The sequence below is a fragment of the Zeus faber genome (genome assembly GCF_960531495.2).
Source record: "Zeus faber genome assembly, chromosome: 19".
Lineage (NCBI taxonomy): Eukaryota > Metazoa > Chordata > Actinopteri > Zeiformes > Zeidae > Zeus > Zeus faber.
Window position 1 is genome coordinate 6579337 of NC_137206.1, and position 27726 is coordinate 6607062.

General features: G+C 44.6%; 1 protein-coding gene across 1 annotated transcript in view; it reads left to right on the top strand.

Annotated features, from left to right (window-relative positions):
* plppr4b (phospholipid phosphatase related 4b) overlaps positions 1–26274 on the top strand; it is a gene marked incomplete at both ends in the record, with an annotated part of 39941 nt that extends 13667 nt beyond the window's left edge. The window contains 5 exons of the mRNA XM_080019848.1: positions 12292–12421; positions 13315–13510; positions 18577–18634; positions 20458–20631; positions 24592–26274. Of these exons, the coding sequence (XP_079875974.1) occupies positions 12292–12421; positions 13315–13510; positions 18577–18634; positions 20458–20631; positions 24592–26274 (2241 nt within the window). The remainder of the gene's footprint in view (positions 1–12291; positions 12422–13314; positions 13511–18576; positions 18635–20457; positions 20632–24591) is intronic.
* Positions 26275–27726: the final 1452 nt, after the last annotated feature.

Genomic DNA, 27726 nt, shown 5'->3' on the forward strand with positions numbered 1-27726 from the left:
TAACTGCAATTGCCAACAGCATACATTGAGCACTGGGGTTTTCCGGGGTTGCAGGGCGCTGTTGGGTTAGTGTGGGGGTGTGGTTGGCCAGGGGACGACTGGGTGGGCCCCCTGCCGGCTGGGTTCGAGTCCTGGTGGCTTGAGCCCAGGTAGTTTCTGGCATGCTGCGACCCCGCGGGACTGCGAAGAGCTCTGGTGGCCTTTGCTCCCCCTGCGCGGCTTTGATGCGGCGGGTGCCAGGGGTCGTGGAGGGCCCACATATCGAGCGGCCTGCGGGCGTCGGCTGGGGGGTGGCCTGACATCTAGGTGTCCTGCGCTAAGCACACTCGGCTACGTGGATAGGCACTTGGGGCTTGCGGCTGGAAGGGGCGTCTGGCCGGTTGTGGTGGGGTGGGTCTTGCCCTTGTGCAGGGCGTGGGTGGGCCCCGCTGACTCACCTGTGGGGCAAGCGGTTGGAGCGTGGGACCTAGCTCCGAGCCCACAGTCCATGCCTGGTGTCCCAGTTCAGCGGCTGCGGCTGAGTCTTGTGTCGGCACATGGGGGTGGGTTGTATGTGTGCGCCTCAGGGGTGCAGGGTCTCCTTATGGTCTTTGGGACTGGGTTATGCTCCTCGGGCCGGATGTGGGTGTTGCTCCGCAGGCATCCGGCTTCTCTGGGGGCTGGGGGGTCTTCTGTGGCTGCAGGGAAGGTGCTCGGGGCTTTTTCCTGCGGCCGCAGGGTGTCTCTACGGCCGCGGGCCTGAGGGGTGGATTCGGGGCCTTCTCTGCTGCTTGGGAGGCGCTACAGTATAATACCAACCTTATACACCAGAACCAACGGGGACAAGTCCCGTACACTTACCCGTGGACACTTCACACGCACACACACACACACACACACACACACACACACACACACACACACACACACACACACACACACACACACACACACGCACCCGCCTTGAACACACCCCCAACACCCTCCTGGTTACACCTCCCTCCTTTCCTCCCTCATTTTCTGCCATAACTATGACAGCAAGAGGCCACGTGCCCAATTTCTGTCCCAGTTTTTTGGACCTGATTAACTCTGTTTTGTCGACACATGTTGTTGTCTGACGTTTCTATGTTTATGTTTTTCCATGTACATGTCGTTGTTTGGTTCTATGTATACTCCTCTTGGAGTAGTGATTAGTTGTTTAAAGACCAAAACATGGTAAGATGGTTTTTCCAAAGAGGGGATTGGTGGCAGTTCTGTGTAACAAAAAACTGTGCTCTTGTCATCCCACAGGTCATCCACAGGACAGAGTTGTTGCAGCAGTTCTTGATTATTTAAGAATTAATATAGAGTTGCATTGCAGGTTGAGAAGTTGAACTCCACTTGCAGACTAAACTCTGTCCTAGATGCAATGGCATACAAATACTCTGTTGTATGCCCGGGTGCGGACTTCACACTAGGGGTTTCACACTAGGGGTTTCACCAACTAGTCGACTAGTGGACTACTATAACCACTCATCAGCGCTGTTGGCTGCAGTCAACTAGTCGTGGATGACGAAAAAACACAAAAAGGTCCTGTGTTTGATTTGTCTGTTCTGGGCTACTATACATGGCGTTGCCGCATGGTGTGGAAGCGTACCGGCTCCCTATGTAAATAAAGACGGCTCATTCTAAGATAACACCAACCCAACGATTATTGTTTTCATGGTACTAAACACTCATTAAAACATACTTATGAATAATATATACTGTAGCTTTTTCTGCCAAGTCTGTTTCATAAATTCTACGCACTGCACCTTTAATTTACAAAATGCAATTTTCATTGTTACCTAGAACTCCTCTCTCTGCGTCTTTCTTACATAATAGGTAAAAGACGACTAGTCGACTACTACAATGAAAAACTTGGCAACTCGTAAAACTCAGTAGTTGTGAAACCCCTAGCACACACACTTCTGTTTCTTGCACCATGGCTGACCACAGCAAACGCTCAAAAGTTTGGCTTAGCTTCACTAAATTTAAATATTTTCTTTACTAATATGTTTCCATTATTTATTTAAATTGTTTTTGTTCGTAATTGTTTTTGTTGGTCATTCCTTATAAAAGAGAGAAATATTTATTTTTATAAATGAAGGGAAAGAAACCTTTCTGTCACAGTTGACAGTTTAATGATTATAGCTTAAATGTTCCAAGAATAAAGATATTATTATTTTCTATGCAGAGGCACTCTGCAAAATACAAAATCACCCCAATCTTTCTAAAATGGTTCATTCTTTCCAAATAGAGCTATTCAAATTCCTGTATTTTTGCATATATATATTGCAGAAAGAAATATTGCAATGTCAGTTTTTTCCAATTCTGTATAACTCTAGTCTGACGATCGATCCTTTATGCTGATGCTCCATGGGCCTGATCTTCCAAAAGGAGGACAGGGAAAGGTTGTATCGGTTCCCCTTCCGGTAATGGCAAGTAAACATGATCAAATATATTTAAACCCTGTGCTGGACAACTGATGTGTTGGCGATACTTTGGCAGGACTTTCTTCCGGTTGACACTTAAAATTGCCAGTCAGGACGAACTCAGCCTCTGGGCGTGAAATCTCCTCCCTGTCAATAACACCTTACAGTCACATGTGAAGTGTTGACCTGTGGTGGAGCGTAGACTGCAATCAGGACCCATGTGAACTCTCCGGACATCCCTTTTATCTGAGACGGCATCCATTCACCCAGTCACTCCAGGTTGGGAGAACATCCTGTATGAAGACTGTAACTGTGACAAAGGGGTAACAAATAAATTTGACTTCTAATGCAATGCGTTTCATCAGACAAGCAGTGCCACAGTGCAATGAAACTAGTGTGCTGCATTACTCTTTGCATAATGCACTGCCCAGCCTCTCTCTAGCTACAGTATCTATCATCCAAGCGCGAAGGAAGTTAGAGAGGCCCCACACAGCCCTGAACCTCTTTGATTCAGATCCATTTATGAACAAGGCCGCACTAGAACCCTACCAGGGTCCAATAATCATCCATCACTGGGGTGAATGGTTTTCATTTTTGGTGTTCAAAAGGGTCAGTAAGCTGACTGGGGCCCAACCACGAGAGGTGGTACCTACTAAATTGAAAAAATACCATTGCACATTTGACAAATTTGAAATCCAGTGAAAGTAAAAACAACAATAACAACAACAACAACACAATCACAGTGCTCCATTCTACTCCAGCCCTCTCTATATCTCTCTGCACTTTGTATTGCTCTGCTCTGAATACAGGCCAACGCTGTACATGACAAAAATTTTTTTTATAAATAATCCCTATTCAAAACATGACGTAAATAGATGGTGCTGTTCCTCGTGCAACCCCTTCTCATTAGCCTCTGATGTTGAAACCTGATGCGCCTTACCTTTAGAAACCTGGGAGCATTCGCCTATTAACTTCACCTTGTTTCATCTCCTTCGTAACCTACTTAGCTTAAGAAGGAGAGCGGAAGATCATTTCTATATCGACTGAGTGGGAGATAAATTTATCCCACATTTTCCACTGATCCCCTCCCACCTATCTTGCATAACAACATCGTTATGGGAAATTCACAGTCACAAATGTCAGCTATTATAGCTGGCATGCATATACTGTGGTATGTGCTTTGAGCAGCTCTCTGCCTGACTGACTTTCATCTCCCCATGGATGAATAAAATGTTATGTAGTCTTCAGAGAGATTCCTATCTATCTTTTCTTTATCTTATCTATATCATATTTTATTTTTATCATGATTTCTACATCCCCTGCTCCTCCACATTGTTTTCACCTTGTTTTTTGCACCCGTTTCACACATGATGTGATCCTATGAGGGAACCGATGGCCTGTTGTTCATTTCAAGCTGTGAAAAAACAAGTTGCCATCTAGTGGCCCGAGTGTTTATATTCCAGAAACCCCAGACGCTGACTTGAGGATCCAGCACCGAAGGGTCCGGTGTCGCACATCAACCGCTGCTCTGCGTTCTGCCACTGGCAAAAAAAAGAAAAAAGAGCGAAAAATAGTGATGAATCACCCTGGGATCAGTATGCACCGAGCACATAAAAATAAGCTCCTTAAGGAGAGATTCAGAAAGGGAGGGAGGAGAAGGACAAAAAAAAAAGTAAAAATAACACACTCTGTGATGTAAGAGCACCTCTTTCCAGGTACTCTTACATCACAAAAGTGTGTGGGGGGTGGGGTTTGCCACAGGGTGGAATCAAAAACCGTTCATTAAGGGGGCACGTTAATTAGTGTGGCAGCTTTGCCGGCTCAGCCTCTTTAGCGCTGATTGGTCGGACCCGGCTGGGTGTGCCTTCATATATGCTTGTTCTGTCTTTCAGTGGAGATGCCGAAGCGCCTGCGGTCCGGAGCGCGACCACAGCGAACAAACTCCGTTCATCCTCTTTGGTTTAAGTTCCTGTGTCGCCGGCGAGCCTCTGTCTTCTCCTCCTTGAACAATATCCTCGGCATGTCGGCGCTCCACTGCCCGTACGACTCCGTCTCCCTCCCTCGACCCCTACCCCACTTAGCTCTTCCCAGTTCTTATTATGAACTCCCACGATAAGCTCGGAAAAAAAAGAAGGGGTTAGGAAATACAAATAAATAAAAATGGACATCGTCCTGCGACTAAAAAGAGTGCCTTGACATGGAAGGCTTGTGCATGTATGAGGTCTCTCGGCCCCTTGCGGTCATGCGCCAGGCTCTTTGTTGCCGTCAAACATCAAATGAATATGAAATCCTCCTCTTGGCTGGGTGACGCAGCCTCCCTCAGAGCTCTGGCGGATCAGAGCGACATGCCGGGCTTGAAGGAGCAGGGTGGCCAACAAGGGGGAGGGGGTTGATCAAGGGCGCGCCATTGTCCTGTTTTCAGAGCACGTTGCCGGGTGGAAGAAGCCTTTTTTTTGGGGGGGGGGGGCTCGCTAGCATTTGTCCACTTTGGCTGTCACTCCGTGTTAGGCTGCCGGCCACCCCGAGGCATTGTGGGAAAATGAGTTCTTAGCAACGGGCTCTCGCCGCCCCCGTACGCTCCCCACACTCTCCCCCGGTGAAACTGTCAACAGCGGACACAGCAAAACATCAACATCGACAAACAAAGGAAGCTCAACTTGGGAAAGAAATACGAGAGCGAGGCAACATTATCCGCGAATGGGCTTTGAAAAAGGCAGGGGGTAAGATTTGTTTTAAAACAGGAGAAATAAACATGTTTTGACATGTCTGACAGATGAGAGCGCAAAAAAGTCCACTGTTCTCTTTCGGAAGTTACTAACTTCCCTTAATTTCCCCCTAGAATGAGCAATTTAAAGTAAGTAAGATAAACTAGATTTGGGTTGACTTACATTTGTCAACCAATAGCCTCCATTTAGACTGAAAACCCTCCCACAAAAAAACTTTTCAGTGATAGCACCAGTACTGTATATTATGTATTGACATTCAGAATATTATATTTCCCTCTCACGAAGCCTCTGTCGATATTTAGAAGTGAATTATTAGCCAGGATATTACTCGGACATCTGTAATTGACCTAATTGAAATGTAAACCTGTCAAGTGTACAATGCGTGTGTTGCAGCAAGAAGTGCCATAGAAAACCACATATAATAGTGATTATTCAAGATGTGCTCTCTGTTCAAGACGAGCTGTGCCTCCATTGGGTGTAGCTCACGTCGAAATAAAGCTGTTCAAAATTTGACGTAAAAAATGTTTCACAGTATAAATGCATTTTCTCCTCACTAGACAAGAAAAAAGTCCACTGTATCCCTTGCCCAGCTGAACCATGACTCCATTAGAGTATCTCCGCTCCAGTGTGTCAGTAATGGTATTATGCAGATCCCCTTGAAGTCCCTCGCTAAGAATTCCTAATCCCTCGCTCTTGGTCACTGTCACTCCTTACGTTTACACGCCGCTTCAGCCACATTTCTTTATTACACACACACACACACACACACACACACACACCCACACACACACACACACACACACACATACAGCACACTACCCTTTTATCCTCTCTCTTTCTATCTGTCCTCCATAGGTGTGCAATGCTAAAGAAAATGTGTGTGTGGTGCCAGCTCCCCTGCAAAAGGTGTCATTCTTCCCTCCTAGTTGTGTGTGTGTGTGTGTGTGTGCATGTGTGTGTGTGTGTGTGTGTGTGTATGTGTGCGTGTGCGCGCGTGTGTGCGTGAAAGGGTAGTTTTTCAAGTGCACTCACACACACACACACACACACACACACCCACACACACACACACCCACACACACACACACAAATGCAAATACACACCATCTGGTGTGGTCACCTCGGACTTTTAAGTCTTTGAACGTTGCTCAAACAGTGGCTGCCCGCTCCATTGAGCTTTCCCAAAGTAGGAAGCGAGCAATTGGCCAATGTAGTTGGGCTGGCACTCTGAAAAAAACGGGGCAAGGAACGCAAAAGTTTGCCAGCCTTGCAAATGTAAGCCCGAGGCAGCACTATAACCACCATAAATACACTGGCCCGTCATGAGCATTTTATTTGCGCCAACCATATGCTTTGGCACAAACAATGGCTATTTATGTTTTTTTTAAATTGGCATGGTGTGATATTGGTTGCTAGCGTTGGTGGCTAATAAGGTGGAATGCACTCAGATTCAAAACACAACGATGTATAACGGTGTATGAAACACGGCAATCATGCAGCGCTTTTCTTTACCAGGTTACGGCTAAGCGGTCGAACGTCGGACCGTCGCCTTGTTGGCTTTGTCCGTTTCTGATCCTCGATAACGTTACCCTACAGCCTTTTCCAGGAGCACCAGCAGGGCCTTGAAACAGTTTTATCCGCGTACTAAAATGATGTATTATGGTACATTATGTCAGATTTGAGATCCAACTCCGTGCAACTAACTCAGTATCCCAACCACAACCCGGAGTATTCAGAACTCAATGAGGGCACAATCCAAAATGTTTTTGACAAAAAAGCGAAGGTATTTCAAACACGTTGTGGATAGATGAAGAAAACAAAGATTTCAGCACACATTTGATGTTGGAGAGCAGTGTAAATTCCACACAGTGCTCCTTTTAAAGCAAATATTACCACTTTGGCAGTGAAATACATAGCTGGCACAAAGACAAATTTGCGAAAATGGATCCTTTTATCTACGTCTCGTCTCGAAACGCATCATTGACCAGCGGGGCAAAATTACATTGGACCGACGTTTGCTCCCTGGGGTGCACCTCCATCCAACTGCTAAGAACAATGAGACATGGAAATCACATTTTAGGGAAATAAAATAATCAAACTCTTAAAATATTCAAAAAATAAATAAATACAATAAAGGCTCGTCAGGGGGCCGATTTACACAAAGAATAAACCTTGAGCAAGCGGTTTTGTATTCACGACCGCTTTTATTCCGTTTACGTTAAGGAGCACTCAACCGCCCAGGGCAGCAATTTGAATCCTTTAAGTTTGTTTTGTGTGTTTATCGGTGAAGGTCAGAAGTACGGGGGTGGTGTGTGTGTGTGTGTGTGTGTGTGTGTGTGTGTGTGTGTGTGTGTGTGTGTGTGTGTGTGTGTGTGTGTGTGTGTGTGTGTGGGTGTGTGTGTGTGTGTGTGTGTGTGTGTGTGTGTGTGTGTTTGGGGCGGGGGGCATATCTGAGAGCAGCCGGCCAGCCTGCGGTGCTGTCAAGTTGCCCGGGACGACGCACACAAACTAATCTTCCGTCCCAAGCTGCCACCCAATGTATCACGCAAAGCAGTGCGTGGTGCTCTTTTTTTTTGTTGTCTTTTTTCATCATCATTTTCCATGATGTTTTTCTGACATTACCGTCACAAGGAATGCATAGCAACATTTAAAGCTACTGGCCGAGCTGAAGCCTGAATGAATCTTATCAGTCGGGTACCAAACTGATGCTGTTCTTTTTTTTTTTTTTTTTTTAAGATATTTCAATTGCATTGAAAGCCTCAAAGTCAAAAACTAAAATAAGATATCCAGCTTTCAAACACGGTTCTGTTTGACTGACAGCAGGAGTTCAAATCCAATGCCTAATTCTGACGGTTTTACAGCATTTTTAGGCTTGATACACAATGGCATGAGATGGATCATGATGTTAAGTTGCTGTTGTTTGGCTCTTTATTTACCTGGGTTTTTTAAGACCTTACCGAACTTGTTTAGTTTTAGTGATTTTATTTTTTTCGGCGCACAAAAGCATCGCGGAAAAGCATCTGGAATCAAAATTGGTCGATATAGGCGTCCGATTTCAAACTTCCAAAATCCCAAGCAGGTTTGCGCTTTCTCCCCGGAATTTTGTTGGTGATATTGTCCGACATGGTCGCCATCTTGGGGCGCTCAAGATCCGCCGCCTGCTGGTAAAAAAAATGCAACGTGCGCCAGGGGGTGCAGGCCCCTCCGCACAGTCGACTGTGCATCCCCCGCCCCCAGCACTGAACCGACATTCATGAAATCTGGTTTGGAGCTTAGCGAGCACACTGTACCCACCAACCAGCGGATCTCGGTAATGTCCTATTCAAAACTTAATAGTAATAAACTAAACTTAATCCAAAATAGCCTATTCAAAGCATTCCAAAAAACTGTACCGTTTACCAAATCAGAGAGGGAGCACCCCTGCTCTGCCGCCATGGGTGCTGCTGCACTGTCCCTTGCCCCATCTATTCCGGCATTATAATATAATAATATAAGGCGCAAGACGGAAATGTTCCAGAATGTAGCTGCATGAGTGAAAAGTGAAACTCTACTAACGGAGGCCAGAAAGGTTATCCCTGTAATTTACTGGGAACCATATGTGAAAGGGGCTTAACAATGGCATAGCCGTCAGTGCTGAAAAAAAAATAGTTTAAATATGTTTCAATCTAAAATTGAATAAAATTGTGACCTTCAAATCGAAAGTCAAATAAAATCGTGGATTTGGATAATCATGACACCCCTATCAGCTTGTGACCAGATGACATAAGACAAATGTAGATCCTGAGGCTAGACGAGTTGAGAACCTCTGGCTATCGGGAGTATCCGAGTGTACAGTTTTTAAAGTCATTACGACGGTTGGTGGTTTGCTCAGGCTTTACATAAGCAGGCTTGTGATTTTGTCCTCCCTCTGTGATCGCTGCGTTGCCCTTGTCAAGGACAATTTTTTTCCTAATTATTTGGGGAAGAAAAGCTCAATGGCCAAGTCAGTGTGCCAAGTTTTTCTGACTCATGACATGGAGACCGGGTTCCTCAGTGTACTGATGACCCGAATGAACAGAGAATCAGAAGGACTAAAAGAGGCCCTCAAAAATGATTAAAACATTAGGTAATTTTTTTCTAAATGTTTTAATTATTAACCTTCAGTATCATCATTAATAAAATAATTGATTTACAATGTACTTCTAATACAAATTCAACAAATTATACAAATGATACAAATTATTTTTCTTTTCTTGTTTTTGGCAAAATGTAAACATCCAGAGAGCCTCTGTATTGCCCCTCTATTTCCATGAAATGGTTTCGGCCCTGCTCCCAAACCAGGCTTGAACCGTACTTGCTAGCAGTGAATTGCGAGTGAGGAGTGCCGGTGGACCATCACGTCTCAGCTTCCTAAAGAAAAATCTTGCTTCCAAAATGCAATTTGTATGCATTATAATTATTATTATTATTATTTGATGTCCACTATGTCCCAGGACAGGCTTTGCAGTCTTGCCATGCTGTCTATTGAAAGTCAGTTGGCTAGAAAGCTGCACTTGAAAGACTTGATCGGTGACTTTGCTCGAAAGAAGGCTCCGCGCTGGGCTCTTGGTGAGTAAGGCTGAGCAAGGGCCAGTGATGACTGTTTAATGGCGTGGCTATGGATATTGGATCACGACACACATGATGCCCACAGGCTGAGAACAAAACTGAGAACAGACTGAGAACAAGATATATCTAAAAGTAATGGCTGGATTGTGCACAATCAGGACCCCAAGTGGAAGAAACCTATCGATTTGGTGACCCCTTCCACTTCCTCTACAGAACCATCAGTCCTTTTCATTTTCATTTCCATTTTGTTTTCCAGTTCCATTTCCACTTCAACAGCTGCTTATTTTCTGGTTGGTATGTAGACTTAGTTGAAAAATCTGTAACTATACATACACCACGCAATAGGCACCACTCTTATTAGCTTAGAACATATACACTCGCGCATAAATCTTACTCCGAACAACACTCCACCAGACCAGCGTCTGCGGGGCAGGAGGGGTGGGAGTGATTCGGGTTCGATTTCCTGTGACTCGCGCCCCTACGCCCCGTAATTTTAACTGCAATTGCCAACAGCACCCATTGAGCACTGGGGTTGGACCCCTGCTGGCTGGGTCCTGGCGGCTTGTGCCTGGTGCCGGGTGGTTTCCGGCATGCTGCGACCCAATGGGACTGCGGGGAGCACCGCTGGGTGCCTCCCGGGGCCCCTTGGAGGCTGCGTGGCTTCTCTGCGGCGGGTGCCCCCGGGGGTGGTGGAGGGCCCACATATCTGGCTGCTGAGCTTTGGGTGGCCTGCGCCGAGCACACTCGGCTACGTGGATGGGCGCTTGGGACTTGCGGCTGGGTGGGCCGTCTATGATTATTTGTCTCACCCGTGGTGATTCTCCCCCTCTTGGAGTACTGATCACTTGTTTATAGACCCAAACATGGTAAGATCTGTTCCGTGTAGAAAAATGCTGTGCTCTTGTCACCCCACAGGTCGTCCACAGGACAGAGTTGTTGCAGCTCTTGATGATTTAAGATTTAAAAAATAGTCGCATTGCAGGTTCAGAACTTGAACTCCACTTGCAGACTAATTCTGTCCCGGATGCAATGGCAAACAAATACTCTGTGCTGTACGTCCAGCATGCTGACAGCACTGGTTTAAATGAAATAAAATAGATCTGCTGCTGATTTTATCCTTTTGTTTGTCATATCATTCTGTAGGTGATACTGTAAATGTATTTTAATTTAAGAGGTTAATGTATATTTACGTTATATTCATTTAAAATGCATCATTAATGTTAAGAGAAATTTCCGTTCAAGAATTTTACCATTAAAATTAAATTTATACTGTAAAAGTCTAAATGTCTTGCATCAAATAGTGGATTCCACTGTATGCAGAATGTTAGTGTTAGTTAGTGTAAGTGTTGTATATTTTCAAAGCTCACTGTCAGGAAATATCCTACAGTAAGTATTGGACTACAAGAGAGTTGCAATTCTGCAAGTAGAGTTCTTTAAAACTTTGAATGGGTCGATTGGCTTCTGTGGAAGTGTGTGGCCCCATGTGATATCTTTTCATGGGGCCCAAAATCCCTCGTGGCGGTCCTGGCGGTGGTACTGAGTGCCGTTCTGCTCCAGATTTTAGTTTTGTCCTTAGCTTGGGCTACTTTATTCGATGATACAAATTTTGGATTTGTCTCAAACAATATTAAAACTGATTAAAACATTTTTTTAAACAAACTTTTGTGTAATAATTTTACCATTTATCTACAATTTATCACATTTTCACCATATGAAATTCATAATTAGAATCAATGCAATTTTAAACGTAAAAATAATTGTGTATAGTGTCACATTAAGGACAGGGAATTGATAGAGTCCAGAACGTTGGACAACAGAAGTAAAGTCACCTGATTGGCTCATAAACGCTGCTTTGCAGCTCAACTTAACATGATTGGCTGATCTGATCTGATTTGCTGAAAAGCAGATCCTAGAATGCAATATTGTGCTAGTAAAATGTAACCCTGAGAACACGTGAGAACCAAGCTTTATTTTTGTCATTTATTTCAGTCTCCACCAGGACTCCCTGACTCAATGCTTACACTGTTACATGTATTTTGATGATTCTGCTTCACTGCGACTTTGCTCAGTTTCTGTGTCGATGGCTTGGCATAGTATCCCAAGGCTCAATCAATCAGTATAACTGCAAACTGCAAATTGCATTCTGACAGACAACTCTTGAAAATGATCTTTATTTATTTTGAATCGTTTGAATTTGGCATCTGGGCTCTACCGCTCATCACTCCCGGGGAGGTGTACAGAAAACAAAGGCATGCTCAATGAGCTAGTAGTATTGGAGTGGGCTTGAATCCCCTCACTGGATATAAGAGTACAGCCCAACAAGTGCAGGGGAGGTAGAGGGAGCACAGCCAGCAAGCAGGCGGGAAAGCAGTAAGGCAAGAGGGACTGGCTTCTTACATACATAGCCGTAGAAGCACATGGCGCATTAGAGTTGTCTGACAGAAAAAGCTACGCCTCATTTATCACGTCAATAGTGATAGCGTGACACCCACGGACACTCTGTAACAAGTCTGGTTTTTCGTGTGTCGTGCGTGTCCTGCTGACAGATAATGATCGGAGAAGGGATCCTCTTCTGCTGTCTTTCTCGGAGGAAGGGTGGCGTCGGAGCGGAGGCCAACATCAATGCGGCGGGTTGCAACTTCAACTCCTTCATACGCAGGGCAGTGCGCTTTGTGGGTACGCTGCTCTGCTACTGCTGCTACTTGTTGTGGATGCCCCATGCCCCCCGTACGACTAAATATCAATTAAGACCGTTGCCCAAATGCATGTACACGCACAGACACAGACATGCAGGCTCAGTTTTCACTCGAACAGTAAGAGCCGTGTGTCTCCTTGTGTGTTGGTCTGTATTTAATATTTGGAATTTGTGTAATGAAGCATTTTAACCGATCCCACGTGCATGGCTTGATTTGTACATGTTTGTTATGTGACTTCACTCCAACGTCTGCATGTACTGCATGTATTAGGCAAGCAGAGATGCTTTTTTTTTTTTTATGTGCTCATGAATCTACGATGAGGCAAAGGAGGCAAGTCTGTGACCCATTTAACAATGCAACTGAAAGTAATGTTTTCCCATGCATCTCCAGTGGCACTCCACTGTAGTAGTATCTACTGTGAATTAAAAAAAATTCTGCACTTCATGCAATATAATGTTGTCACCCTCGTGAACTAAACAGCCCCAAACGGTTACGTTTCATTGGTAGCCGCGGGAAATCCTAGCACTCAGAGAATTGCTCTGTGCTGTATGCCACCTTGGTGTAATACCCCTGTCGATAGACTTACAAAATCAAAATCCCCATAGCAAACAATGATTTGTTTGAAATTCCATAGGATTCCTTAGGGTTAATCAGTCAGAAATCTCAATGGTTGGTAATGGTTAACTACTTAACCATAACATGCCCAGTATGTATTCATATATGCATGCATGTGTGCATTCACTTGCAATGTGGCTTTGTAGCAGTGGCCGTTTGCATCCGTCGGTGTGTCCGTCTGTTTATCCATTTAGACTTTTGGTGAATTTGCGGCTGACCGAAATCCCCCCTCCATCTCCCCGTTCCCGTTTCCCCCAGGGGTCCACGCGTTCGGCCTCTGCGCCACGGCCCTCATCACAGACGTGCTCCAGCTGATGACGGGCTACCTGGCCCCTCACTTCCTCACTGTCTGCAAGCCCAACTACACCATGCTCAACGTCACCTGCGAGCAGAACCCCTACGTCATGGACGACATCTGCTCGGGCGCGGACTCAGCCGCCATCATCCAGGGCAGGTGGGGGGAGGCGATTTTGATTGACTAACCTGTTTTAAGCATTTTCTTTTGTAAATTCAACATTAATTTATACGGTGCGCATGCGGCGCCAGCTGCCAGGGGATTACAGACCCGATGGGGGCACTTGGTGTTACCTGGGAATGACCTCTCAACGGGAGTGATGTCACTGTTCAATACCGCCCAGCTGGCGTCACGCTGGAATCGGGCGCCAGTCCTGGAGAGGGCTGTGGGTCACCACGTTGAAACTGACAACAGGGTATTTCATCCTCTCCAGTCCGGTGGTTCCCAACTTTCTTTCTGCCACGGCACACTTAAAAGAAAAAGAAAAAAATCCCACAGCATACCAACCATCCCATTAACTACTAAAAATGTAATTAACATGTAGAACTGTGCATATTATTTCGGCCTACTTATAGTGATGCAAGAAGCAAACAACTCTTTTTAAATGACTCGAGAGTCGGCTACCCAGGATTCTTTCCGCGCTCACCTTGCACGAAAGCCACTAAATCAAATGTGAAAAGAATCAGAAAGTCAAACAACTTTTTTAACCGAGCGCCTCGTCAGGAACCAAATCTCACAAACAAAAAAGAGTTGAATCATTCATTACTACGTTTGGTCGCCGCCTGTTCTCGTAGACACAGGCGTGTTATCCTGGCTTTGGAATTTGAAAAAATCCTGGTGGCACGGCGGTTGAAAAACACTGCTCTGGTCTTGATAGAAGAACTGAGCCTTGAAGTGGTTTACGGTTTTCTTCAACCTGCGATTGATGGAGCGTCCATCCGGATTGGAAGTCGTTGTGCGCGGCTAGAGGTGGATGCGTCCAAGGATGAAGCTTTCACGGGCGTCAAATAGAAGCTCTACTTTGTGACATGTCAGGACTTCTACTCTGTGCGGTAAGTGCTGGAGGTAAGTTGAGTGAGTTTCATTTAGGAGGATTTCAAATGTATATTTAATACAACACAGACAATTAATACTGTTATACAACGATAGACTCCAGAATGGTGATTGTGGCGCCGCCCCCTGCGGCCGCCTGCGCGAGCGCCTCGTGTCGGTTACGCACATTTTAGTACTTTTAGAGCTTATTGTGCATAATCAGCGGGTGTCATGACATTTCACTGCATATATGTATGACCGTATGTACATACTGTATATGTATGTGACAAATACCCCCTTGAATCTTGAATCTTGAATCTTAAATCACTTGCATGTCGTTTTTCTAAATAGCAACAGTGGTCTCTGAAAGGCAGCGGCAAGAGTTATTCCCATCTTATCTTGCTTTTCTGCCTTTCTTTTTCTTACCTGTAGACTTTTTGCCAAAATCCACTACGGAAACCTATGGAACTTGATCTGTACGCTCTGACCCCACTTCTATTTTTTGTTTATATAATTATTATAATGATAATAATAGTATATTGTTAATATAATAATTTAATACTATTATGAAAATTTAAAATTACTACTAAAATTACTACTAATTATTACTATTTGGTTTATTCAGTGTTAAAATGTAAAGCACTGAGAATACACTTTAAACTCTAAATTGAGCATTATTATTAAATATTTATTGTGATAAATAATCGATAGATAATCGACGTTGATCAATAGGAAGAAAAGACATAGCCTGATATTTTTTTGGCCATTACGTCCAGCTCTGCTTTCACTTTACATTAGAATAAAATGCGCTGGGTTTCATTAAAAGGTTACGGTGTTACTTTAAAGTCAGGCCATAGGGCACAGCCTCATTTTACAAAACACGGATACATTTTTCGGTTAAACCAAAGCGATTGCTCTTAGGTGCCGGGTGGGAGGATTTTGCTCATTGTGGGGTTTTGAATTGCTGATGGTGGATTTTAAATGTGGTTCGGTATGGCCTGGAACGGAGCTATTTTTGTGACAATTAGAGCACGAGTGGGAGAGACAGAGGGAGAGAGAGTCGGAGGGAAAAATATATATAAGTATATACTAAAGCTAGAAGCCGAAGCCAAGGCACCTGATAGCAAGAAAAGCGTCAGAGAAAGCGAGAGAGATAAGACCGAGTACAATTACACTCTTTTGATGTTCTTCTAAATTAGGTCACTTTTCTAGTGGCTTGGCATTAGCGGTTTCAAGTGGCGCCTCCATACAGATTTCTTTTGGAGGGAAATATCTAATTATGCGCCTTATCCTCAGAAATGACGGAATTACAGAGCTGGAAAATATCACAGCTGCCTCTCTGGGTGCACAGTAGGAACTTGGATTAAAAAGGAAAAAAAGAAATGGCCTTAAGGCTGTTAATTTAAAGAATAAAAGAAAAATCAAGCACAGGAAATGCAAAGACCCCAGAGTTTTGACAGAAATCTCCGACAAATTCTACAGTAGATTCACCCATCAATTATAAAGCCGACCGCTCGGGTCGAGAATTTTCAAAAACGCAATATTTGTTCGCCCGGTATTCCTTTTCTCTCATGGAAGCGCCACAATCCCCCACCCCAACCGAAAGAAAACCCCCAACCCTTCCGAGATTTTAGCCGCTTATCGCAGGGAACACTTTTGTGGGTCCCGTCAAAAAGTTGCCAAAACCAGGGTGAGCGACACTAGACAAGGGGGCCCCGGCCAGTTTAACAATGGCTGCGACGGCCCGAGCTCGAGTACCATTGGACCGGCCAACCTTATAGGGATGGCGGATGTTCATTTTAATGGAGTTATTTGTTTGATCATTTGTGAGCGTGCGTGTGACAGTTTGTTGCCATTTTCGGTATTGTTGGTTTTTTGCATTTGGGACACACATAATTATTGGCCGCGTGGCAACGGGATGCTAAATATAACCTAATGCTCGTGCCCTGAACACGGTCTCTTGCGGGGCTGCCTCAGTGTTTTGGTCGCGTGGTATTGTTTTGAAGTGTGGCAGGAGGTGTTTTGCTGTCATGTTTGTCGACCACGTGTCTTATACTGTAGATGTTTATCGACTGGGGAAGTAACAGATCTTGAAAGATCCTTATGTAGGAATTAAGTTAATGAATTTTTATTCTATTCTGAAGCGCTCTGAATTGGGTGCAGAAGTGACAGTAAGTCAGAAGTCTGCTCCATGATAGTCTGATGGAAGCGTCCTCATGTAATGATGTCATATGTACGGTGTCATTTCCATATTTACAAGGCCAATCCATCACACACCAGAGGTCCAAATTGGAGTGATGGGAAATAAAATGAGGTGACGTGTGTCCCAACCTCTGTTCTAAGTGACTCTTTTGAATTGAGCAAACTGCAAAATAGTGATGTGACGGAAGTGGATTGATTGATTGATTGATTGATTGATTGAAAATTCTTCTATTTTCACCTTGTGAGAGATGTTTAGTGCATGTAGAGTTAAGTTAGCTCGGGCGCTGTGTTTCATGACGAGGAACTCTCTCGTGAGTTTTAGTGACAATCTAATTGGATTTTTGCAAGAAAGTGAAGCTAGAAGAAAAACAATGATAGGAGACTCAGGCAAAAGAAGTGTGTGTGTGTGTGTGTGTGTGTGTGTGTGTGTGTGTGTGTGTGTGTGTGTGTGTGTGTGTGTGTGTGTGTGTGTGTGTGTGTGTGTCAAGCCAGCTGCAGACAGGCGGTGCAGGCTCCGGTCCCGGGGCCGCTCAGCTGCTGCGGGTCGGGCGAGTCAACGGAGGGACTCTGCTGAGACGTCCAATCCCAAACCGAGGAATAAAAAAATGGTTTTTTTTGTCCCCGCAGTGGGGATCGGCGGACATGTTGGACCGGGCGAGACGGGCCCGGTAGCAAGACGCCGGACACGTCACGGCGGAGGCGCACTTAAGCGCAGAGCCACCTTTTGTTTGAAAACTGAAATTAAATACACGCCGGCCGGCGCTGTTTTGCCTCCGCCTGCCTCCTCTTCCTCATTCCCTGGCCCTGTGCCAGAACACACCTCCACAGTACTATTCAAGACTGGGTGCACTATTGGAAATCATATCCAAATCTTTTTGTTATCTTTTTGTAATTTACAAATGAATGTGGCATTTTCTAAATGGACGCCTCGGGGACTAACTAGGCCACTGTCTTCATTATCATATTCATGCATTTGTGCATATGTGGCTGCAGCAGTAATGGTCCACTACATTCGAAAAGCAATCTTATCGGGTTCTCATCTGGTAATGAAAATTTTATGAGTCCAGATGTAGAATGCTGAGAGCTGTGTTTCCCCCGCGCAACTTGCAGCTGGTGTGTTGCGCGATTCATGCATGCTCTTGGCCCAGCAGCAGATAACACAAGTGCGCTGGCAAATACACACAAACTTGCAAACAAAAACACAACGTCATTTGTTTTATAGAGATTTTGCACGATTGCATGAGTGAACGTGATACACACAAACACACATCCATGCAAATGCCACATGCATGCGTGTGCGAGCGTACATTAGTACAGACAAACATGCCTGAAGATTGTGTGTGTATGTGTGTGTGTGTGTGTGTGTGCGTGTGTGTGTGTGTGTGTGTGTGTGTGTGTGTGTGTGTGTGTGTGTGTGTGTGTGTGTGTGTGTGTGTGTGTGTGTGTGTCTGTCTCTGTTCCAGTGTTTGTCAGAAGTAGGTCGTTTGTGGGGAGCTTGGTGGAAAACTGGGCCTCAAGTTTACCAACATTATGGGATTCTCAGCAAGGCTGCTCGCTAAGCTGCAAAGAAGTAGATCATTTCACAGCCTTTTGTACACACTCACTGGCAGAACCCCCGGCTGTATCTCCAAGTCATATTGTCCGACTTATGCATGTGTACAAGCACGTAGGTCTATGTCTATGTACATCTGCATGTTGGTGCATGTACTGTATGTGTGAACTTTTAAAGCAGCTCTGCCAATTGCTGACAATTGAGATATTGTCATTTTTTGAATGACCCTGCTGTCCCACGTCATGACACCCTATGTGGAAAGGCCCTTGGTTAGGTTCGCTAGCCTCGTGAGAAATGCCACAGTGGAAGCTTAATTTGAGTTCCTTGAAACAACAACCCTAAAGGAAAGCGAGGCGTGCATTAACAAAACAAAAAAGAAGACGCGAACGTTGGCTGAAGCACCAACTCAAGTCTATTTCTGTTTCTTGGTCTCTTCCAGAAAATCCTTTCCATCACAGCACGCCACCCTGGCATCCTTTGCAGCTGTCTACGTGTCGGTGAGTAATGGTCCACACACACACACACACACACGCACACGCACACGCACACGCACACGCACACACACACACAACTACTGAACACTATAATCACCCTCTTGGAAGAAAAAAAAAAAAAAAGGAAACAGCTTCCAAAATTAGGATACAGTCTCCTCGTTAAGAAAGTGTGACGCGGTCAACGTGTTTAGCGTGGGAGGTTGAAGCAGTGCAGAAAAAACAGCACCGCTTATTTTCTTGGATCATCGTGTCACGGCGACACTTCATCAGAAACCATATAATGACACGGAGCGACAACAGAAAAGGAGTCCAAAAAGAGCAGAAGAGTCTAAGCTGGCCAGCCCTCTTCTAAACCTGGTATTCTTTATTGCTTTGTCAGAGTGGACTTGCAGCTCTTCACTGCGAGTCATTTCTCCTGACGACGATCTCAAGAACTAAAGGGAGTATAGTACAGAGTACATGTATGCTCTTAAAGGTTATTTGTGTCACAGTTTACTTCTCCCTGAACGTTCAAATATTAATTATGGTGTCCAGTGTTTCCCCCAGAAATGCTCTTCTATGTTACATTATTTAGCAGACACTTTTGTCCAAAGCAACTGACAATAAGTACATTTTGTCAGTAGTAGTCAATCCAACTATTAATTACAGTCAAAGCCAGCTGAACCTTTTATCGGAATAAGTAACATCAGTAGCAATTTTTCCAAGCGTAAAGGGATATAGAGATCCTTATGAGATAGAGAGGTCAACGCACGTGGGGTCCAGGTGCGGCCTAAAGAGATGGCTCTCGTCTCGTCCTATGACTGAACGTGGGAAGCTATTCAGCCATTCTAACAGGAGGGGGGAGCTTGTTCCAACTGGGATTAACGACTTTTGAGAGACGTAACAATGGTGGAGGGTTAGAATGGAGGAGCGGAGCAAATGAGTCGGAGTTTGGAGCCTTATCAGCGATTGATACTATGGAGGAGCAGTTTAATGTACGAGAGTAGAAGATTACCCGTGTCTTCAGTGTGATGCGCGCAAAGACTGTAAGCCAGTGAAGTGATCAGAAAAGGGGATTGACATGAGAGAATTTCATTTGGTTAAACACTTGACAAGCTGCATTCTGGATACGCTGTAGACGTCTGATGGAACAGGCCTGTAGTTCAGCCACAAGAGCGTTGCTGTGGTCTCGGAGAATGCCTGGACCAGGACTTTCACCCCTACCCTTGTGAGGAACGGGTGGATTCTGCGGAGTTTAGAGATGGAAAACCTGCAAAAGCATGGCAGAGATGGTCTGAGAGGGCAATGCCTTGGTGCCCTCAATGGTAATGGAGTGGTCTGTGTGAGTGTCTTTCCCAAGGAGAAAGAGGAACTCTGTCTTGTAAAGATTGAGCTTCAGGTGGTGGAGACTAACCCTAATCCTGGGTGGATGATCTGGTAGCTATAGATTATTCCCTTGCAAAATGGGGAATTTTATGCAATTGTTGTTCAGTTTTCCTGGCTATTTCCGAAGAAAGTGGTGGATTTGGGACTTAAAAAACAAGAATCGTGATGCATCTGGAGCAAGGAAGCACTGTTCCCTGCAAAAAATAAGGTCAGGCAAAAAAAACACTTCCACATAACATGATAGAAACCTTTCAGCCAAGCGGTCGAGGTATGGGCTGGAATATAAATCTCCACTAATAAACCGTCTTTACTGATGGAAGATGCTGACTCACACAGTCTAAAATACAACTAATAATCAGTCGAGGGAGCAACTTTCCCGTCACCATCTTTGTGTCTTATCTCTGGCTTCTTCTCTCTATCTCTCACATGCAAAGCAGATGGTTTTTGATCTTTGTTCACAGATGTACTTCAACAGCACGTTGACCGACTCGTCCAAGCTTCTTAAGCCACTGCTGGTCTTCTCCTTTGTCATCTGCGCCATAATCTGCGGTCTGACCCGGATTATCCAGTACAAGAATCACGCCATCGATGTCTACTTGGGCTTCTTGTTGGGAGGTGCTATCGCTGTCTACCTGGTAGGGCCTGGTTATCTGTGCATCCGGGGGGGGGGACATATTATGCTCCTTTATACACTTGTAATATAGGTCTCTGAGATCCCCAAAACATGTTTTTGAACCATTCTGCCGAAAATACCACTCAGATCATGCATTCGAGGCGTTGTGACATTCCTTTAAACCCGGACTGTTCCAAAACGTTAGTCCAAGGTTAGTCCCTGCCCTGGAGTATGAGCAAAGTTACTCAAAACAGAGCTCTAAGAACAACAGTCGTTCCTTCAGTAGTTCCTGCAGTGCAGACACAATAAAAGGGACGGTTCCCCCTAAAAATTGTTAGTTGTTAGTTGTTGTTAGAACTATGAAAAAGTGCTTGCGGTGCGAAAACACATGATATGGGAGGTTTTTCGATACATTTAGTATTGCGATTAAATTTGTTGCGATATTTCACAATGAGTGAGAAAATATCTAATTTAAGGTATGAGGTCCGTCTGAACAGCTTTTTGAAATGAACTTTAATTGTCTGAGCCGCACAGTGCAGCGGGTTCCAGATCAGATAGGATGGGATTGATTGATGAATTGATCCGCAGCGAAGTGCTCTTCACCCAGGTGTAGGGGCGGGGTTCAGGCAGGGAGGTGCGCTAACCCCATACTTGTCAACATTGGGAAATAAGGGGGAGTAACTGACAAGGTGTTTTCATTAGTTTCATTCAATTAAATACATCTACAAAAATAACACCTAATTAATTATTTTAAATCATTCCTTCTTTAAAATCAGAGATGTATATGCTGATTCTATAAGATGTACAGCAAATATGTTCCGTTCCAAAACATGTATATTTTTCATTAAACAAACGTAATATTTTACGGTATACGTGAGTTGCTTTACGCTTTGAACCACTGCTCTTCCCGGTGGACAGATAAAGCATTGCAACTGCTTTTCCACAAACGAAGCCTGGAGGCGTTCCCAGGTGCCGATGCGCAGATCACGTCATCGAGGGGGATAACATTAGAGGCAAGATCTGAACAGGGACCAGACAGGGACCCTGCGGGGATCAGCAACGTCCCAATCACCTCCCGCCTGGTCTCTGTCATTGTCCAGCCGCCCTCTCGAAGTGGCTCCTACTGTACATTTAAAAATAGAATAATAGAAGTCTGCTTCAATATCAAAAATTGGATCATGTGAAGATTCTGGTTCATCAAACGGACCCTGATATATTAGTGCTGACTGAAACTTGGCCAAAGAAAAAATATCAGTGATTCTGAGGTTTCTTTAAATGAATATCTTTGTTGAGAATAGACAGAAATGCAAGAGGAGGTGGGGTGTCCATTTACATTAAATCATGTCTTTAAGCTATAGTTCTCAATAAGGTTACTGTACAGGAAGAGTTGGAATTTCTGGCTCTCAAGGTCAATTTAGTGTGTGATATCTGATCACAAGGAAATATGCACAGTTTTGAACCAACAGTTTGCCACAACTGGTCACCTATTTGAAAATGGTCTGAACATACTATGAGTCCCGTCCCTCAGTTTGCCCTCCGGCTTCTCACTCCTAGTGTAGTTACTGGAGCACTTCTTGCAAATGACTCCAATAAAACAACTGGAGAAGACAGTTTGGACCCTTTCTTTCTCTAGCTCTCTGCCTTGATGATTTCAGCATATATAACATATAAGTTATCTATTTCATCGGGTAAAATTCCCATTGTATTAAAGTTGCTCACGTTACTCCGTTGCATAAAGGAGGAGATAATAGTGATCTTAATAACTATCGTCCCATCTCGTAATCAACTCAAGACTTTTTTAGCCAGGTATTCCAATCTGGCTTCAGGGCTAACCACAGCACCATCTCTGCAACATATTTAATTTAAAATTGTAGTGTGACAGCGGTGGATAAAAAGAAGCATTGTGCTGCTCTGCTCTCATCGACCTATCGAAAGCCTTTGATACAATTGATAATTCCCCGCTTTAATACTGACTGCAAACTTTTGGCTGTGACCCCAATGCTTATCGATGGTTCCAAAAAACAACCTCTCTGATCGACAGCAGCATGTGAAAATGGGTAATCTGCATTTTTATCGATAACAAAAGATGTCCCTCAAGGTTCGGTTTTATGACCGGTACTTTTCACTATTTATATCAATGACATTGTGCAGTCTTTGAATACCTGTGGTGTCCATCTGTACGCAGATGACACTATCTTATATTCTTGGGCTGACTCCATACAGTTGGCTATTGACAATCTGCAACTTTCTTTTAATGTTCTTCAAGAGGCACTTATCCATCTCAAACTTGTGTTGAATGCTGAAATAAAACCTATTCACAAGAGATAAGGAAATCGATCTAAGCAAACTTCAGATGATCACTCTAATCTGTACAGTTATTGAAAGAGTCCCATACTATAAATATTTATGCATCTTGATTGATGATAATCTCACTTTTAAAGTTCATAATGATATACTGGTTGAAAAGCTGCGGCCGAAACTTGACTTTCTTTATCAAAATAGAGCCTGCTTTCCCACGTTTAGTATAGAAATAATTGTTGAAACTGTATTATTTTCCATCTTGGATTACGGTGATGTAATATATAGACATGCTGCTGTTAACTGAGTCAGCCCTTAGATGCTACAGTATATATCACTCTGCTCTAAGAGTTATTAGTGGTGATGCCTACAGTACTAATCATTGTACTCTCTATGAAGAAGTTGGCTGTCCCTCTCTCTTTACTATTACACCTCAGTGTAGGTGAGTATCAAACCTGCTCTCGGGACTGGTTTACATTAGATGTTCCGTGATTCAAAGCCGAACTCGGAAAGACTGCTTTTAAATTTTGTGCGCCAGACTCGTCGAACCTACAATGCGCTTTAAATTTTGATCCCTTGATACCATTGGGACACTTAAAAAATATGCAAACGAGCCAACGTGATTCTGAATCAATCAGTGCATTCGGTTTGGCTCACCTCCGTAATGGGCTGGCTCACTTTCATAATGTGGCTTTTGCGTTTGTGTTTTCCATTAATGCGGTTGTGTTTTTCGAATTTGCAAAGCGTTTTGCTAGGCAGCTCTTCCAACACGTCTGGACTTGCAGTGCGTTTTCTAAATGCTGCGCATGTGTTGTCATATTGGTGAAGATGTTTTCTTAATTTGCTTATGTTTTGTCTTTTTGCATGTGTTTTCTTTAGTTGCGTTGCGTTTAGCTCTCAAGGCCACCGTAGAAACGTTTCTATGCAATGTCGACATCAACCCACAATGTGCTTAAAGGAAGTTAAGCGGCTGTATGACTATGTCCCATCATTCTACTGCTCATGTACTTAAGCACACTGGACTATAATACAAACATGTAGTATGTAGTACGTAGTACGCCATTTGAGACACAGATTTGGGTTACAATGTTATCTGGGGCCTGTGTCTTTGTGGAGATTGCATGTTCTCCCTGTTTGCATGGATTTCCCCCCACCTCCATAGTCATGCAGATTAGGCTGAATGGAGACTCTAAATTGCCCCGGGGTGTGAATGTGTGACCCTATAATAAGTGTCTTTCACCCACAGCTGGGATAGGCTCCACCCCCTCGACAAGACGGATGGATGAACTCTAGTTGTTGTGGCTTTAAGTGTGAATTTGATTGTTGCCATTTCTTTAGCAGTGGTGGAATCATTGCTGAATGTAGAATAGAGTTTCCTCTGGTCCTGTGTATTATGATGAGGACTCTCCGGATATCAATGACAATGTGATTGGATTAGTGTTCTCAGTTTATATTCTAGTGAAATGCAGAATATGTGCTGATTTCAGGCAGAAGAAGTAAATCCTTGAATGCATTTGTTTAGATTTTGATCAGTCACAGACAATACCTTTATATCCAGTACATGTTCCGCATTAGGATATTACAGAATTCAATTGCCTTGTAGGCCATTTGTTTTATGCAGCAGGAGGAAGTAGAATATGACACTTTCATCTCAAATCACAAATGCTTTCATTGTTCTTTCCAGGGACTGTATGCAGTGGGCAACTTCCAGCCAAGTGAGGTGTCCAGCACCAGCCGTCTCCCTCCTCCACTCCACTACCCACCGTGCTCTTTGCCTCACATTAGTCAGGAGGCCATCCTGCATCACCTGCAGATGAAGGCCAGCTTGGCTGGAGAGCAGGGTGTTCCCATCTCCCTCCCTGAGGCCCTGCTACACCGTGGCCTCCAGCAGCAGCAGCAGCGGCCCGGGGAGGGCCAGAAGTGCCCTGGCACCCAGGCAGATGTGATGTCTCCCCGCAGTCCCATGGGCAAGGAACCGCTCGCGACCTTCAGCCACACCCTGCCACGCGTCCACACCCCCCAGGCCATGGCGGCATACGAGGAGGCTGCCAGGCGCCATGCCGCCACACTCCACCACGCTTCCATGGACTCCAGCCGCTCCAAGCAGCTGCTGTCCCAGTGGAAGAGCAAGAATGACGGCCGAAAATGTTCCCTGCAGGTCCCAGACTCCTTCTCTTCCTCGATGGACTCTTCCTCCGGTCAGTCGTCCCAACACCCGCACCACCACGGAAGCATGGAGCTACGCTCCAGCTCTGAATTGGGACTGAGCGGGAGTTTCGACGGTGGCACATCTGTCCATCCCTACATGGCCAAACTGGCCACAGGTGCCAGCACCACATTGCCAAGTAATTGCAGCGGGATAACCGGTGGGGCTAGGATGGCCATGCAGTCTCGACCGGGATCTTCGCAGCTGGTTCACATACCAGAGGAGGTCCATGAACACTACAACAACACAATGGGGGAGGGGGGAGTAGAAGGGATGGCGGTGGTAAATAGCACAGCACATGCCAACTGGCAACTAGTGGCAGAGAAAGTTGCTGCCTGTAGAACTAACGACAATGGGCCCAGCAGCCAGCCTCCACGGATCATGCAGGTGATTGCCATGTCCAAGCAACAGGGCCTGCTGCAGACCCACTCCAAGAGCTTGGACGAGGGCAGCTTGGGCTGTGGCACCAATGGAAGCTGCCAGGGCCCCCCACGCTACAGAGCGCTACCTGACCAGGATCCCGGCAGCACCACAGGGCCAAGTTCATTGGGAAGCAACACCGGCAGCATCTCAGGGAGCACCGGGGCAATCGTCAGAGTTGAGGCCCATCCTGAGAACCGGCCCGTAATCCAAGCCCCATCCACGGACGGAAGTGGTACGTGGAGGTGGCGGTCGCTGGATCAAGGCACCGGAAGTGGATCAGCTGCAAGTGGCGGTGTGGGAGGTGGAGGAGGGAGCCTGAGGCAGTCCTTCGAGCTCAACGATCTAAACAGGGATTCAGAGAGCTCTGAGTCTACGATGGAGGGCTCCATCGACAGGAAGCACGGCAATCACACGGTTGCGACCACTGCTGCCATCGCCACCCCACCCGTGGTTACCGTGCACACCCAGAGCACTGGGCAGAGTGAGCAGAGGCTGCATCCGCAGGGCCTCTCCACCATCCGGGTTACTCCGGGGGATGGCAGTGGCTCGGGAACTGCAGGAGGAGGAGGAGGTGGGGAGTCCACTTCAGAGGCCCCTTCATTAGTATCAAGTCGAGACTCGACGCTGCGGAGAAAGGTCAATAACATCATTTTGATTCCCGAGAGAGCCAACAGCCCAGATAACACTCGGAATATTTTCTACAAGGGAACATCAATGACCCCAACGTTCAAGGAATAAATTTTAAATAATAAATGAATAAATAAATGAATAAAATTAAACTACGAACAAAATTAAAAATAAAAATCTGGGCATTTTTAGTGGATTTCTTTTTGCCAAAGGGAAACCCTGTAACCGTGGTATGAACCAATGTCACAAGTGTCATCTGTATACATCATTTTAGTGCCAAAAGGAAAGATTTTATCCAGCATGAGAATTTTGGACGTTGTCGACACTAAAGCACAACCCTTTTAAGTGTTGTAGAAATAAATCACTGTGTATTTTCTTTGGTTACTCCTAAAGGATACCTATCGTCGCGTGAATGCTGTGTCAGTGGTATGGTGGAGAGGAATAACTTTTATAGAAAGTCTTTTATGTTTTGTACATACTTTATCACAAATTAATGAATATTGTGACTAGCACTTCAAAGTTAAAGCTGTAGCAAACTATTGCAAATTTATTGTACCATAGCTGTTAAACCAAGGTGCACTGCACTGAAAATACTGTGTCTGTTTTAAAAGGGTGCTACATCAGAGAAAAAAAAGAGAATAAATTATTTAATATACAATATATTGTACCATTTTAATAGAGAAATAACAAATTATTTTACAAAAAAGAAAAGACTGGAAGATGAATATCTAACAGATATGTTTTGTACATTGTCTCTTTTCTGTAAAGGTACCACATACTCAACAGAAAAAAAACTGAACCATAAGTGTGCTTAGCATTCCCTCTGTAGCTCTGAAGTCAAATATGCTGTGACTTGCACTGAAGTACACCTTAACTGTACCTTTCATACTTTAATCGCTGATCTTATCTGAGCATATCCTGATATTCCACAGACTCATATTTTGTTGTCTACTATAACTGAGACAAACTTGTTGTGATTTTCCATATGTTAGTACATATGTGTCAGCCGTGAACTACTTCAGAGAAAATCTGAAGCCGCTAATTCTGAATGATGAGTTGATCTTGTAGCTTTTTAAAATGATTTCCGTTGAAGCATTTCAGTCTTTGTGGGCTTCCCGAAGAAGAACAAAAACATACTGAGACGAACCCTAACCCCAACCCCAACCCAACAACACACTGTGCCACTATTCAATTGGAACCTTTAAGCATGAAGCACACAGCCAATCAAATAATTGTACATTTTCTGTCACAACGAAGGGAGTGTTCACGCGCACATTATCAGCTGTTGGTGGCAAAACATCACAACTTGATTGCAGTTTCATTTGGTACTTTTCAGACCTTTAGTTGTTTACAATGATTTTGCTGATGGTTTTTTACATTAACCTTTGATTTTCTACAAATGATGATGCTGTAAGCCTAACCGATATGCATCGGTTAGGTAAATGGATATGCCAAGGTTGAGTGGGTATTTTTATTTTTATTTTTTAAGATTTCTTTTTTAAAATCTATTTATTTATTTATTTTTTACGAATTGCAAAGATGGTCAGATGACATGGCTCCATA